The following is an 18,043-nucleotide window of genomic DNA, read 5'->3' as shown; positions in this document are numbered from 1 at the left end:
GGTTTGCTCATTGTTGAAGGCCGTACGGTAATCTAAAGTCGCTAATTTTACGTCATGTTGGTCTCTGGTGGAGTGCTGTCTCATTGGCAATCATAACACATCTTCTTATTTTTATACAGATGTCAATAAATGGAAAAGAAGTGATATGATTTATTCATTCTTGACACAAAATCCATAAATGTACTTCTTAAAACCAAAACCAATGGAACAAAACACTTTTTTTGCTCTTCATTTCTTTGTTTTGCGCTTATAAAATTTTGCTGTTTTTCTTATTTTTGATGAAAATGGCTCTCCTCATCCTCGGCATTACCTTTAAACCTGAACCCAATCTCATTCGATATCTATACTACTAAAATAACGAGGTCCAATGTGTTAGCCGGCATGACGTAAAAACGAAGAATCAAAGAATTCAACTTTATATATAAGTAATATAGGACAATGGTGTTGATTAAAAATTACACCAATTATTTGTTTTCCACATATTAATTAATGTTGCCAATAATTAACAAGTTCCAGGTCGAGTCCGATACCGACACCAATAGTACCTGTTACCTGTTACCTAATCTGTACGTTCCGCCTTTGTCAGGCGCACCACTAAACGGTGTATTTGGGATTTGCTATAGCCACGGGTCATGATCACACATGAACTTCGTCATTATACAGGGATTTACGCTACTAAATTCAATCATTGACCAAAAATATATCTACAAGTAGTTTCCGGTTGTAGTAAGAAAACCAGGTTGGATTCCAACAGAAAGATTTTGAAAGCAGAGAAAACTGTGCACCTTATAATCAGCATGACTTTATCAAATGACAATACGAATACTAAAAATCAAGGCTGAGAATAAGGCGCAGGTACTTTAATTCAGTCACGGAACCGCGATGTCGCGGGTGTGTTTTAGTGTAATTATAAGAAAAAAAAAGATATCTGGCTTATAATTTAAATTTCGCCAGACGCGCGAATCGTCAAGACAAGACTCGTCAGTGGTGTCAGTTTCCGAAAAATTGTACCAAATACGACTAAGACAATATATACTTGAGGCTTGAAAACCGTAGCGTTTTAAATATTTCAACATTTCATAAACAGTTAATGTACAGAAATGAAGCAAACAATGCTATTTCATGTCTGGGCTGGTGATACCCAACCTGATGATTTCTAATGTTTGCCTAGGTACGTTTAGTTTTAATAATTTTATGATGTGTCTTAATGAAAATTTACCATGTTTTATCAACCAAGGAGCAGAAGTTTTGGAAATGTCAGATAGATCCGTGATCTTGTATGTAGTTAGTACTCAATTTAAATGAAATGATCAATGACATATATATGAATAACCCTTTTCTACTCGAATTTTTCGACTAACCGTGGCTTCAAAATCGACTCTTTCGACACGAGTTATTCTGATTATAAGGACTAGTATTGGCTTGTTACACTAAAGAATAACAATGAAAAGTAACTTAATAAAAATGTAATTTATCTCATGATAAGGGGTTTTGCTGGTCGTGGCCATCATTTTGTTTTCATCTGTTGGAGCTACTCTAGCCTTCACGGTAGAGTCACTTTAAAAGGAGGTGTTTTACATTTGCCTAAGATTTCAATTTTTTAATATGGCCAAAATACGACATGTCTCACATATATAGAATCAGTTGTAATATTATTACTATTAAAATACAAAATAACCTCTTTTTAGCACATCACATTACGAAGTTACACCCAGAATGTCAGTTTTGGTGTACCTTTTTCATAATTCATAACATAATTTAAGCATAATAAACCGCAACCCCTACTGCAGAAATTTGTTGCTATGGATTCAATATTTACTAAGGCGACAGTAGTTTACCGATATTCAAATCTCGTAAATCTATTAAAAAGAGACAAATCAAGATAGAACATAAAACTACATGAACTCAAAAAGGAGCACCACTGGCAGTGTCGACAGGGTAAGAATCTCCTGCTTTGCATGCATCACCCGCCATGTTAGTCTATACTTAGTTAAAAAGGCACAATCAGGAATAGGATACAATCGGTACAATTACAGATCAGACTATTGTTTTGGAATCTTAAGATCTAAGACCGGTAAAACATGTCGCTAGTGAGTTGAGACACCGACACAAGATTCACACATTTGTTATGATGATCGTACAACTTATCCAGTGTCGATTTCAGTCGTTCTTCCTCATAACTCTGTTGGGACATTTTTTGTGTAAGGAGCACACCCATGTTAACGAAGGCCGCTTACTGAGAACAAACACGAGTGGTACATATTAACTGAGATATTATAACGCAATAAGACTGAGCAGAGGGTATCTTTCTGCTGAGAAATGGGAAATGTAAATCATTATGTTTGTCATACATTCGAGTTGTTATTCGTCCAACCGTGACAATGTTGAAGAAAAGATCCATGCAGATATGAATAAAACCTTCTGATTTCGGTATAGTATAATTTATATCAAGTTCACATGATATACGAGATGTTAGCACGCATTAAAATGTAGGTTATAATTGAGTGACAGGATATTGTCGATACACCCGAAAGTGAAATTAAGGAACTTTGCAAAATGTTTTTTGTTTTTTTTTTTCTGTGAGAAGGTTCTGTGTGAATTCTGCTTTATATGAGTACAAAAACAAATCGGCCAGTAGTTTTGCACAATAAATACACATTGGAATATCGAACATTTTTGCACGATTTGGTAATTACAGAATATTTGGATCGCAAGTTGCAGCCAAGGTTTTCATTCAGCTTTCAGGTCCAAAAATAGCTTTAAATCATCGTGTTTGAAAATATCTACAATTTGTGCTGAATTTGGAGAAAAATCTGTAATGTTATGGAGATTTCTGTTTTACCTAGCACTTAGGCATTTGAAATAGATCCATTTTTTAAAAGTTGTGGCCTTTCTTATATTTTATGATAAAAATCTAAATTCAAAGCCATATTTTGTCAAAAGTGCCCAGTTACCCTAACTCTTTATAAATTTGATTAAATACATTTCAAACTGCATCCAAACAAAATATGGTTATATCGTTATTTCTTATCATCACAACTTCACTCAAAATATATGAAAAATCAAAGGAACCCGGTTTCAAATTATTCAATGTGTCTGTATCAAAAAAGTATTCGGACACATATTGCATCCGCCTTAATACTACTGTTGTATCAAATTTGTTTTTCTTCTCAATAAATAATTGCGTTCACACAACATACTACATTGACTACGACAACTTTGGTTATGATAGGATTGGTTATCGTAGATATAAGTACATAGATGTCCGTCCATATTCATGTTTTCACATAAACTGATTAGATCAGATATTACAAATAAAAGTACAAAACCAAGTACGTCCTTATTCCTGTTTTGACATAAACTAATTATGTCAGTTATGAGAGAAATAAGTACTTAAACGCCCTTTTATATATTTTTTTTTAGGGGATTCATATTTTCCCATATTCGAACTCGGCATGTCCTTATGTTAAAAAAAAAACAATGGATGGTCCATTGGCAATGTCATAGATTTTGAGAAGGTGTTATAATTATTTTGCTGTTTATACGGAAGTTAAAGAACTTCATTCCCCAACCTGTAACATTATTGATATCCGGTACCGAATATGAGAGAGAGACACTGCAGTTTAATTGACAGATGATGCATGCATACCAGCAGGCGGTTTTCTTTTGTCCGCACTTGTTAGGGGTCTATTTATCTTAGAGGTTATACTATTCTGATAGTTTGACTACCATATATAATATATTCATATCTAGAATCACCTTATATCAAATATCACTTAATTATAACACAACGTTCAAAATTAGAAATGTGGTATCTAACATTAATACTTATCTCTCAAAAGACAAATAATGCTAAGAAAAAGCGACAAACGCAATGGCAGGTCCAGAAAAAGGGCAGGAATATGTACAATTAGCTTGGTTAGATTAAGGCAACTATTGATGATCAAATCTCATTTATCGATTAAAAATACAAACCAAGGTAATAAACACAAACTAAGGGAATCACATGAAATTCAAAAAAGAATGAGACAGGGTGTGTCGACAGGGTATGCGTCTCTTTGCAAATCCGCACTCAGTCAAAATGTCATAACAGGGAATAGGAAAGAAATGATAAAATTACAAATTAGACGACTATTCAGGTATTTAAAATTTTAGAACTTCGATGAAAAAACATGTACCTAGTGTGTTGAGACATAAACATCTCGTATCGGTCAACCAATTTGTGATGGTGACCAAAAATATGTAGTGTCGATTTAACTTGTTCTTTCTCATAACTTTGTTGCAGCAGTTTTTGTGAAGGAGCAGACCCCTGTTAACGAAGTCTGCATACGGTGAGAACATGCCCGAGCGTAATGTTTTAGCTGATTTATGTAAACGCCGTATGATGCGGCTGAGAGTATGTTACTGCTGAGAAATAGGAAGTTGACGAATATAAAGTTATAATCATAACGTCTGTCAAATATTCTAATGTGAAGGCGCCCATCAGTGTCAATATCGAGAAAAAGATCAAGATATGGAGCAGACCTTTTATTTTCGATAGTTTCCCTAATCTCATGTTCACATTTCACTGGATTATATGAGATGCAAGCACTCACTTAATACTGGTTATTGAGTGACATCAATGTATATCTTGAAGTGAAATGAAAGAACTTTGCAAGATGTTTTTTTAGAAGTTGTATGAATTTTGCTTCATATGAGTACATAAAAATATCGCGCAGTAGGGGTGCACAATTAGTACCTATTGAAATACCGAGTGTCTGTTGAAAAATCAATCTACCAAACTCAACGAATTTGTTGTCAATCAAAAAGTCCAGCATTTTGATGATAGCATACCCAACTATATCAGTCCTATTCAGGACCGATAACTCTGTCGATAAATATTGTCGGGTATACAATGTTGTTGAAATCAGAGCAAATGTATTATATGTCTCTGTTGAAATGTATACAATAACAATTTTTTTTTACACAAGTTAAACTTTCAATATCGATTTATTGAATGCCTGGATTTTGCTTAAAATATTGAATTAAAAAAATAAATAATAAAATCATATGCAATAAAATCTCGTTTAATTTTCTATGAAATAAAAAAAAATCCATTTAAATTAAAATTTGAATCAGAATATTTCTTTAAAATAATTATGGAAACATAAATATTTGATTATCTTTTTAAGCAAAAATTATTTTTTTAAAGAAATTTTCATAATATTCATATTTTCTTAAAGTTTATTATGATACATACTTCTTCTGATTTGACACGGGGAAGAGAAAATATTTATTTGTACATTTATGAAAACTTTTGTATATCACAAAATTTAAACTCTGGTAATACATGTATACACAGGATGTTAATGTCACCTGGTTGCTTTTGGTTTGCACGTCTACCTGACAATATATTGTTATGTAACATTATAACCCAAGTCAGAGTTCACCTATTCGTCAAGGGACATGAGATTTTAAAGGTATAGAATATTTATCTATAATGATTGTTGGGCATTGGGTTTTTTTTTCTCTTGGGACGAAAACATTTTTTTGTTCTAAAAGGAATGTATAAATATATTTCTAAAGAAAGATAAATTATACAGAAAACTGGAAAAACACCTTAAAAAAAAGAGGCGAAAAATTTTATTATAAATTTTCTGGGAACAGTATATCCTGGATATCTGTCAAAATAAATGTTCCCGTGTCACACTTGAAATAATAATTTTTTTATCAAGAAATTTTGAAATCAATCATATCGAAATATCACCAAAGAAAATAACAGAAACATCAGAGATTCTGCATGAAAAATTTAATTTAATCAAGGAAAGTCTTACTATACAAATCCTTGATTTGATGCAACATTTCCATCATCCGCCATTTTGAAAAATCCCGAAAAATCCATTTTTTTAAATCGATGAATGACCGAATTTGCTCTAAAATTAAACTGTTTTAAGTAGAATATTTCGCAAGATATATGTTTTTATATTCTGAATCGATTTGCAAAGTGTTACTTTTATTTACCGAATTTGTGAATTTGAAGTACAAGTAGACATGGGGTCACTAGATTTTAACATTAAGTCAACGGAGAAATAACGAGAAAAAGTACGATTTTTACGAATCTCCAGAGACCTAATTTAATCAAAAATGAAACTGTCAGAACCAACATTATAAGATAGAATTATGTTCGAATACCAAGGATTGTTTTGCAAATGTTAAAAAACGGGTCAAGTTTATGAGAAAATTGAACTTTATTGAAGCACCTATGCAATTTAATGGGACAAAATAATTCAAAATGGCCGCTCATCATACGTCACTAAAGTCACGTGATGTCTTATTTAGTTGGATATGAATCCTCGGTGCATTTGTTTTTGGAATCAGCGCGGTTTTTCGTGACCTTTGAAACATTGAATCCTAATTTGCATTTATCAGCATTTTAATTGAGATTAAAGTCGTGAGTTTAGAGTTCCTTAGTACAAGGTACAATGTTTATAATATCTGATACATTTGTGTATTCAAACTCTGTAAATTTACTTAATATATAATAATAAAAAAGCTTTATTGCCACTGAACTTAATTTAAAACATGTATATATCAACAATTATGTTATAAAAGAAGAACAACAACACAAGTACTTAGTAAGTGTTAAATCTATACACGGTCTTTAACATAGAATCAGCCATATTTTTTGTCTTTTGTCAAAGGTAATATATATTCCGCATCCATGGTGTCTCGGTAGGTGCTCGCGCGCCTCTAGTGCAGGATATAATTAGTTCAATCAATTGCCATGTCAAACCCCAAAACTTTAAAACTGGTATGTGATGTTGCTTCGTCGATCATGCGACGTTTAGGAATAATAGCAAACGCTGATCAGCACGGAGTTAGAATAGCGATCAATGCAGATTGACATGTCTTCCTACCGACGGATACTTTATAAGCCAGCAGGTTTAAATTCGGACGACCTAGCGTGTTGCTGCAGTGCAAGGTATACACGTTTGATATTGATAACTTATAGATCATTTCATGACATTTTCCGTATCGGTCTTTGTATCATCCGATTTTCAACAAAGACATATTATTTATGGAACGGACGTCATATTATCAGACGTTTTTTAAAATAATAATTGAAAATTTGAGACACCGACACCTGATTCACAAATTTGTAATGATGATCGTACAACTTAATATCCAGTGTCGATTTCAGTCGTTCTTCCTCACAACTCTGTTGGGACATTTTTTGTGTAAGAAGCACACCCTTCTTAACGAAGGCCGCTTACTGAGAACAAACACGAGTGGTACGTATTAACTGAGATATTATAACGCAATAAGACTGAGCAGAGAGTATCTTTCTGCTGAGAAAAGGGAAATTTAAATCATCATGTTTGTCATACATTCAAGTTGTTATTCGTCCAACCGTGACAATGTTGAAGAAAAGATCCATGCAGATATGAATAAAACCTTCTGATTTCGGTATAGTATAATTTATATCAAGTTCACATGATACACGAGATGTTAGCACGCATTAAAATGTAGGTTATTGAGTGACAGGATATTGTCGATATACCCGAAAGTGAAATTAAGGAACTTTGCAAAATCTTTTTTGGGTTTTTTTTCTGCGAGAAGGTTCTGTGTGAATTCTGCTTTATATGAGTACAAAAACAAATCGGCCAGTAGTTTTGCACAATAAAAACACATTGGAATATCGAATATTTTTGCACGATTTGGTAATTACAGAATATTTTGGATCGCAAGTTGCAGCCAAGGTTTTCCTTCAGCTTTCAGGTCCAAAAATAGCTTTAAATCATCGTATTTGAAAATATCTACAATATGTGCTGAATTTGGAGAAAAATCTGTAATGTTATGGAGATTTCTGTTTTACCTAGCACTAAGGCTTTTGAAATAGATCCATTTTTTAAAAGTTGTGGCCTTTCTTATATTTTATGATAAAAATCTAAATTCAAAGCCATATTTTGTCAAAAGTGCCCAGTTACCCTAACTCTTTATAATTTGATTAAATACATTTCAAACAGCATCCAAACAAAATATGGTTATATCGTTATTTCTTATCATCACAACTTCACTCAAAATATATGAAAAATCAAAGGAACCCGGTTTCAAATTATTCAATGTTTCTGTATCAAAAAAGTATTCGGACACATATTGCTTCCGCCTTAATACTACTGTTGTATCAAATTTGTTTTTCTTCTCAATAAATAATTGCGTTCACACAATATACTACATTGACTACGACAACTTTGGTTATGATAGGATTGGTTATCGTAGATATAAGTACATAGATGTCCGTCCATATTCATGTTTTCACATAAACTGATTAGATCAGATATTACAAATAAAAGTACAAAATCAAGTACGTCCTTATTCCTGTTTTGACATAAACTAATTATGTCAGTTATGAGGGAAATAAGTACTTAAACGCCCTTTTATATATTTTTTTTTAGGGGATTCATATTTTCCCATATTCGAACTCGGCATGTCCTTGTGTTAAAAAAAAACAATGGATGGTCCATTGGCAATGTCATAGATTTTGAGAAGGTGTTATAATTATTTTGCTGTTTATACGGAAGTTAAAGAACTTCATTCCCCAACCTGTAACATTATTGATATCCGGTACCGAATATGAGAGAGAGACACTGCAGTTTAATTGACAGATGATGCATGCATACCAGCAGGCGGTTTTCTTTTGTCCGCACTTGTTAGCGGTCTATTTATCTTAGAGTTTATACTATTCTGATAGTTTGACTACCATATATAATATATTCATATCTAGAATCACCTTATATCAAATATCACTTAATTATAACACAACGTTCAAAATTAGAAATGTGGTATCTAACATCAATACTTATCTCTCAAAAGACAAATAATGCTAAGAAAAAGCGACAAACGCAATGGCAGGTCCAGAAAAGGGGCAGGAATATGTACAATTAGCTTGGTTAGATTAAGGCAACTGTTGATGATCAAATCTCATTTATCGATTAAAAATACAAACCAAGGTAATAAACACAAACTAAGGGAATCTAATGAAATCCAAAAAAGAATGAGACTAGGTATGTCGACAGGGTAGACGTCTCTTTGCAAATCCGCACTCAGTCAAAATGTCATAACAGGGAATAGGAAAGAAATGATAAAATTACAAATTAGACGACTATTCAGGTATTTCAAATTTTAGAACTTCGATGAGAAAACATGTACCTAGTGTGTTGAGACATAAACATCTCGTATCGGTCAACCAATTTGTGATGGTGACCAAAAATATGTAGTGTCGATTTAACTTATTCTTTCTCATAACTTTGTTGCAGCAGTTTTTGTGAAGGAGCAGACCCCTGTTAACGAAGTCTGCATACGGTGAGAACATGCCCGAGCGTAACATTTTAGCTGATTTATGTAAACGCCGTATGATGCGGCTGAGGGTATGTTACTGCTGAGAAATAGGAAGTTGACGAATATAAAGTTATAATCACGTTTGTCAAATATTCTAATGTGAAGGCGCCCATCAGTGTCAATATCGAGAAAAAGATCAAGATATGGAGCAGACCTTTTATTTTCGATAGTTTCCCTAATCTCATGTTCACATTTCACTGGATTATATGAGATGCAAGCACTCACTTAATATTGGTTATTGAGTGACATAAATTTATATCTTGAAGTGAAATGAAAGAACTTTGCAAGATGTTTTTTTAGAAGTTGTATGAATTTTGCTTCATATGAGTACATAAAAATATCGGGCAGTAGGGGTGCACAATTAGTACCTATTGAAATACCGAGTGTCTGTTGAAAAATCAATCTACCAAACTCAACGAATTTGTTGTCAATCAAAAAGTCCAGCATTTTGATGATAGGCATCCTCGGTGCATTTGTTTTTGGAATCAGCGCGGTTTTTCGTGACCTTTGAAACATTGAATCCTAATTTGCATTTATCAGCATTTTAATTGAGATTAAAGTCGTGAGTTTAGAGTTCTTTAGTACAAGGTACAATGTTTATAATATCTGATACATTTGTGTATTCAAACTCTGTAAATTTAATTAATATATAATAATAAAAAAGCTTTATTGCCACTGAAATTAATTTAAAACATGTATATATCAACTATTATGCTATATTAGAAGAACAACAACACAAGTACCTAGTAAGTGTTTAATTTATACACTGTCTTTGACATAGAATCAGCCGTCTTTTTTGTCTTTTATCAAAGGTAATATATATTCCGCATCCATGGTGTCTCGGTAGGTGCTCGCGCGCCTCTAGTGCAGGATATAATTAGTTCAATCAATTGCCAAGTCAAACCCCAAAACTTTAAAACTGGTATGTGATGTTGCTTCGTCGATCATGCGACGTTTAGGAATAATAGCAAACGCTGATCAGCACGGAGTTAGAATAGCGATCAAGGCAGATTGACATGTCTTCCTACCGACGCATACTTTATAAGCCAGCAGGTTTAAATTCGGACGACTTAGCGGGTTGCTGCAGTGCAAGGTATACACGTTTGATATTGATAACTTATAGATCATTTCATGACATTTTCCGTATCGGTCTTTGTATCATCCGATTTTCAACAAAGACATATTATTTATGGAACGGACGTCATATTATCAGACGTTTTTTTAAATAATAATTGAAAATTTGATTGCACGCTGCACTGATTATATAAGTTTTATAAATGTCGGTGTCAATTTAAATAAACTTAGTACGTCTCGCATTTTGTACAATTCTCTCAACCGTAACGTGGCTGATACGGAACTTGCACGTGATGAGTGTTCCTGTCGGTCTTATAGCTCGTAACTTGTATCCTATCTATACATCCCTGGAGTCGGTTTCACAAAAAAACTTACGACTAAGATTGATCGTAAGTCATGAACAATTCAGTATACTTACGATCAATCTTAGTCCTAAGTTTTTTTGTTGAAACCGACTCCTGGATTTTAATTGTTTGCGTTTGATTGTTCTTGAAGATCAATCCAGAAAAGCGCTTCGGACGCATGAAATGTATCGAGTCTTCTGTTCATTTACTAGCACCATGTCGATACCACTGCTGATGAACTGTTAGTCTCTTTCAATACCACTGCTGATGAAATGTTAGTCTCTTATGGTATCCTCACCTAAGTAGTCCATGAATCGGTACTTACATGATTTTGTTCTAACAAATACCCGTTGAAATATTAAGAAATTACTAGGAAACTAAGGTTCCAACTCCTCAGGCAAAGTTGACCTTAGATGAATTTGGCAGTTCACTTCATGACCGTTTTTGTCTTATAGCCCCAAACGATTCTACGTATTTGGGCATCCCATATTTGGGTCTCAATGTTCCTGATGAAACTAAAACGGAAACAAAAGGGCATCATAACAGCGTATTATTGTGACTAATCTAAGCCATGAACCTCGTCCGAATTAGTGTTTAGTTTAAAATCAACGTGTTTGTCCTTTTTTGAGTTAAATGTAATTTAGCCTTTTAACTTTCAATTTTTTTTATTTGAGCGTCATTGAAAGGTCTTTTGTAGACGAAACGTGCGTCTTTCGTCATCACAATCGATTTATAAGATTTGAACATCAGTAAAGTACGGTTGACTAAATTTATATCCCAATGTAACATGTCTCATCACTGGATATGACTCATTACTATAATTAAACAAGAATAAATTAGGGATTGGGTTATATGAACCCTAGGTAATGAGACTGGGCGCATAATAGATATTTGTTTACATCAGATCTAAAACTATTAAAATGATGGGTGAGAAGTTACCCATTAAATATCATTACATGTGAATAAGTTGAAGATCTCAACAACAAAGAAGAAACTGAAGGGGAATACACTTAAAGTTAAGTGTCAGATCCTTGATTTGATACTATTTTTACAATTGATACAATAATTGGTTACATATTTAGAATGGATGCTAATATAGTTTTGTACGTATTGTTTGTCTTTTCTTATTGTAGTACTATTCTAAAAGCGTGTCTATGACATTTCATTGTAATACTTCCTATAAAAATATTCTTTGATAATAAAAATTCCTATTTTGAGATATAGTTAAAATGAATCATTTTGGGAAAAGCCTACAATTGCCAGATAGTCATTGAGATGCTGATAATAGTCAATAGTAAGTCCTCATGAGTAGAAACGCTTAGCGAAATAGTAAGTATAGCTGTTGCTAATAGTCAACAATATGTTCATGTGAGGAAGTGGAGCAATTGTCTTTAAGGAATAATTTAATCAATTTGAAGTACAAAAATGTTCTATTTTTAGCAACAAGGTCATATTTGTTGTTAAATCAAACCACTGATGCAGTTCTTAAATTAAATTCAGGTAAAGTTTGCTATCATTTGGCTTAGTAGTTCCAAAGAGAAGATTATTTTAAAGTTTATGAAGATGGATGGACAAAGGACAACAGACGGATGATGGACAACAGACAATGACTACAGAAGCCAACCAATGTCAATAGCTCACAGGGCCTTAAAGGCCAGGGGAGCTAAAATAGATATCCTCTAACAATGCAAGGCTGACATATAGTGCCATAAACAAATCTTTAGATGTATACAATTTCCTTATCAGAAGAAATGTGCTAGAAAAGGTATCTGTAAGATATACAGATTTGTCATTCCTTAAGCAACTTTTGTGACTAGTGAAACAAAACTTCAAAAATGAATATGAATATGAAAAAGACATAAAAAAGCAGAATATTTTCAATTACTATGGATTCATTATTTGTTGGAAACCAATTTTCATGGAATTCGTTGGTAAATGTGAACCACAAATTTAATTAGGCTTGTATGCAGACCTTTGCACAACCACTAAATCAAATATCCAAGAAAATGCTATTTTTCCCTGTTCCACGAAAAATTTATACACATGAAAATTAATGATCCCACAGTAATAATTAATCCAATAAACAATTAGAAGACATTGTAATACACTAAGAAGATTTTATTTATCAACTAGATTTGATTTGTATGTGGTAAAGATTTAAGTCACTGTTAGGTAAACTAGCAGGAGCTTTGCTCATCAGGTCTTGTCCTTCTCCTGCCTTTGGAAAAGCTATAACATCTCTAATTGATGGTGTTCTACATATCACTGCTAACAATCTGTCTAACCCTGCAAAAAGTGAAGCTTTAAATGTCATTTTTATCATCATAACTTCATTATAATTGAAGCATTATTTGTGCTGTGAGGCAGCCAATCTGATTCAACAATCATATATGTAAATAATTACCGGTACACGTATATGTTTTACTTTCTTGTCTATTAACAAGGACTGGAAGGGATATACATGTGACTTGGTTAAAATGTCTTTTACTTTTGTCAATATTATTCAAGCAGGGTCATGTTTTTTTTTTAAATAGCATAGTTTATTTAGTTAAACTTTTGTTGATAGTTGTCTATTTGCCAATCTTACCATTATTACCATATCACTTTATCTTTATATTGTAAATGTCAATTATTCTTTTGGATAACTGAAATAAAATTGTCACCCATAGAGTCTGAATATTTTTAAGCTAGTCAGTCATTTCTTCAGATTAAGCTTTTAAACTTTTTTAAACTCACTGCAATGTACAAACTGTTGAAGGCAATAGAAACAGGCAATTGGGCTCAAGTCAAGTGGTTTAGTTCCAAATGAATTATATGAGTTTGGACAAAGCTTCTTTTAACTGACAACACAAGGATTGAAATGAAAAACATCAATTGTAAGAAGATGATGACATTTTCATCATTATTCCATTAAAAAAGACCAGAGAGTTCCTACATACTTTCAGCTCTCAAAATTCTGAGTTGAAAAGGTTTGTTTCTGAAACTGAAATTCGATATTGAAGAGAGAAACAAAACATTCCTTTCAGCTTTATTATCTTCGTGCAGAATTAATCACATCTTTTACAGTGAATATAGAGGAAGGATGTTATCAAACACTTCTAGACTTCTTGATATATCATTTCCAATTAAAGAATAATATTTTTCAAACTATAATGTATATAGGAACTACATATCAAAGTGAACTGGTATTTATTTACACTTAAGGCTGTTCTAATTTGCTTTTTCATGTAAACATGGTATTAGATTAAAATTTATGTTTTATACTTTCTGCAAGTAACTTTCCCTGTGTGACTCATCACTCACCTAAAGCAATGCCACCATGTGGAGGGCAACCATAGCTTAGCGCTTCAAGCAGATGTTCTAAATCATCAGTCTTTTCCTTTAGCAAAATAAAGGAAATAATTACATTCAATGACACTCTGTCACTATATATTGATCTTTCATCAGAATTCAACAATTTGAGGATTTTAGATTACATATATAGGGACACTTTTTTCGCAATACCTGTCCTATATCAATTTCTTATTTAGATATAAGGAGATGTGGTATGAGTGCCAATGAGACAACTCTCCATCCAAGTCACAATTTGTAAAAAGTAAACCATTATAGGTCAAAGTACGGCCTTCAACACAGAGCCTTGGTTCACACCGAACAGCAAGCTATAAAGGGCTCCCAAAATGACTAGTGTAAAACCATTCAAACAGGAAAACCAACGGTCTAATCTATATAAAAAACGAGAAACGAGAAACACTTATGAACCACATCAACAAACGACAACCACTGACTTAGGACAGGTGCAAACAAATGCAGCGGGTTTAAATATTCATGAGTGCATTGATATTACCTTGATGTTTATGTTGCTAAAATGTTAGCAGATATCCCTCTTATCTTGAGAAACCAAAGTAATCACAAAAACAGTTGATTGATTATTTGTGTTAAACACCTCCTGTGGAGTAAGACAGAGTATAGAGTATAGAGAGAAAATTGGCCTTTCATGTCAACTAAGATGGAAGTCAACCACACTTTGACACAAGTTCCAACTCACAACCACTGTGTTGACAGTCAAGTGATCACCTTAGACAAACTTAGATCACAGGCCATTGAGCCCTAAAAACTTAATGTTGACCAATGCACTTTAATTGATTAACTGATTGATTGGTGTTTACTTTCAGCACTTTTGTGCTATTTCGTGGCTGTCAGTTTGTATAGGTGGAGAAAGCCAGAGTGCCCAGAGAGAACAACAACCTTCTGTAGGAAAACTAACAATCCTAGTCAATAAAGATTGGAGTCGAGTGCACCTGCCACATGCTGATTCGAACTAGCAACCTCAGTGTTGACAGGCTAGTGATTAGTAGTTCAGTAGTTCAACTACTTAGACAAATTGGCCAACGTGGCCCCTCAATGCACTTAAAAAAAAAAGTAAACCCTGACAACAACATGTTTTCCCTAAAAATCATAATACTTTAAACAAAGAGTTTTGCTGGTTTCTGCTTCTGCTACCATATTAGCCCTATGTTTTACAATCTGTGCCATTTATTGCAGATGAGGCAAACACCATCACATGATTAGGTACTTAAGAGTCCATATGACCTATAACTTACATTTTGTTGATTGTAAAACTTAAAACTGTATATCTCTTAAAACTGTAACGTGAGGGTACCCAAATTGCACCTATTTTGACAGTTTTTTCACCTATGTTTTTTTATAATCCAGACAAAAGTTTCCATTCGGTGTTTATTTTGTAGACGTATCCTTATTTACTATATAGTTACACCAATTTAATTTTGAATCCATATTGAATCATAGAAAAATAGGTTTGAACCGACCTCCAAACGATCCATGATTCTGTATGAGGAGTACCCAAATTGCATCCATGCTTAAATTCACATCCTTAAAAATCGAATAACAGATGTTTTGTTTTATTTCTTCAAATATTTAGAACAATTTGACATAAGTCCATGCTTACTATTCATTTTTTAAGAAATGGATGCTTGTAACATATTTTATTTGCTCATTTTTAAACGATGACTTTTTGTTGAATAGGTGCAATTTGGGTACTCGGTGCAATTTGGGTACTGTGACATTAATAATCATTTGATATTAAAAATGTTATAAGGGTATAAATTACGCATTTGTAAGGAAGAAAAAAAAGAGGCTGTCAAAATTACACAAGTTTTTGCTGCATATATTAGTGTCTTATTAAAATCAAAAACGGGCCTTTAATGCTACTCTTATTGTGTAGGATTGCCGATTTTCCTTACTAACGGTCAGTGGTTCTCTCTAGACACTCCTGCTTCCTTCACCATTTTCAAGATGACACAGATATGTCTTGCCTGTCTGCATAAAATTCAGCAAAAATCAATCTGATGGAGAGCAACATTGCTAATTAATTGAAAGTCACTAGACCATGACTTAAGGGAAATAGATGTCCAACTGATATGTACTGATAGTAATGCAACTTTATAGAAATTTGCATTGATCTATCACAAGTAGTTGCTATCAAACTGACTTAAGCAGAAAACTTATCATTGAAAATTGCTGATTAATTCAGTCATTGGACCATGATCTAGGGGGCAGGACCTCGAAATAGTCATCAAACTAATATGTACTGATAGTAATGCAAATTCATACAAAATATCATTGATCAATCACAAGTTGTTCCTATCAAACTAACTTAAGCAGAAAATTTAACAATTGTTGAAGCTGACGTCACTGGAAAAGCAATACCAGTGTCTCGCCTTCTATGACTTTCGTTGCAGGCCAGACAAAAAACTGGCCACCATATTATACAGTAAATTAAGAAATTATTTCAAGGTTTTTATTAATGCGAATAATGCGACTGGCTAAGTATCACAATATTAAGAACTCATATTCTGATATCTGATACATATCAGCTTTTCCTTCTGTGGCATTAATTAATCAAGCGTTTTTTATTCAGTCTTCAAAAATCTCAATAATTAAAGCATGCAATAATTTCTGAATTTACAGTAGCCAAGAGTAATTCTGTAACTGTAATGGTGAAAATCCTAAATATCAATTAAACTTGACCTTCATTTTGTCATTAGATACAACATATCAATTGGAAGGAGATCCATTGTTAAGGACATGGTTGACTAATCACATAACATTTTGGTGTATGATTTTGAAAATATTACCAAGAATGCATTAGATTCTAAAACTCTGAATTTTTTTTTCTATTATTTAGGCTAAAATTCTGTCTCCATTACATAAAATTGAAGCATACCTTGAGAACCTCTGTCAGAACATATCTCTGTAAGTTCTCTTGATGTATACGTATAGATCCACCTCCTATCTCAAATCCATTTAACACCAAATCATAATGCTGACTTCGGACCTACAATCAACTGTATTCAATAATAAATTTGCATAATAGTATATTTAGATGTTGTTTACGGCAGGGAAGTTTTCTTAGTTTGATGTGTGCCAACGCATCTACAATCTCATGCCTGAATATTTCCAAAGATCATAACAAGAGGCTCTAATGAGCCTGTGTCACTCACCTGCCTCTTGAACAATGGCCACTAATTAGTGAAAATCATCATTATAGGGGAATAACTCTTTTAAGAGCTAATTGAAAATTTCGTTCATGTTGACCTATTTATAGATCTTTTCCTGCTAGTCATGTTTAAGTTTCTATTTATCTATTATAGCTTTCAAGATAATATTTAAAAATGCAAAAATTGGGAAAAATCCTCATTAAATGGCAGTTACTTCAATAAGGAATCGAATTACAGTTTTGGTCATGCTGACTTACTTGCAGATGTTGTCTTGCTTATCATTTTTGCTATTTAAAGTTTTTATCTATGATATATTATAGTTTTCAAGATAATATGCAAAAATGCAAAGAAAATGGGAAAAAATCGTCATTAAAGGGCAATAACTTTAATAAGGTGTATCCAGACGATCTTGTTCATGTTGACTTATTTTAAGATCTTGTCTTGCTGATCATTTTTGCTGTTTAATGTACTTGTCCCATATGCCATCATACAAGTTATTACCTGTACAAATACAATTGTACGAGTAATTACTTGTACAATTTTTATTGAGAAAAAGATAATAACTTGTACAAATCATTATTCTACCTTGACTATTTGAAGTTCACAACAAATCAGTACATTGACCTGGTAGATCAAATGAACCTACTCATGCTAAGCCTACAAAATCCAAACAGTCTGACAGTGGTGATAATGCTGGCACGGTAGTATGTCCTGGCCCATAGGGATAAT

General features: G+C 33.1%; 1 protein-coding gene across 1 annotated transcript in view; it reads right to left on the bottom strand.

The window, feature by feature from the left end:
• Positions 1–12,899: 12,899 nt before the first annotated feature.
• The window catches only part of LOC127710910 (aspartate--tRNA ligase, mitochondrial-like), a 32,234-nt gene continuing 27,090 nt past the window's right edge, over positions 12,900–18,043 (bottom strand). The window contains exons 16-18 of the mRNA XM_052216872.1: positions 17,041–17,151; positions 14,100–14,175; positions 12,900–13,082 (exon numbers count right to left, since the gene is read on the bottom strand). Of these exons, the coding sequence (XP_052072832.1) occupies positions 12,922–13,082; positions 14,100–14,175; positions 17,041–17,151 (348 nt within the window). The 3' untranslated portion in view covers positions 12,900–12,921. The remainder of the gene's footprint in view (positions 13,083–14,099; positions 14,176–17,040; positions 17,152–18,043) is intronic.

Source organism: Mytilus californianus, unplaced genomic scaffold, assembly GCF_021869535.1.
Source record: "Mytilus californianus isolate M0D057914Y unplaced genomic scaffold, xbMytCali1.0.p SCAF_8, whole genome shotgun sequence".
Lineage (NCBI taxonomy): Eukaryota > Metazoa > Mollusca > Bivalvia > Mytilida > Mytilidae > Mytilus > Mytilus californianus.
Note: the sequence above shows the minus strand (reverse complement) of the source record. Positions and strands in the feature narration are given on the sequence as shown.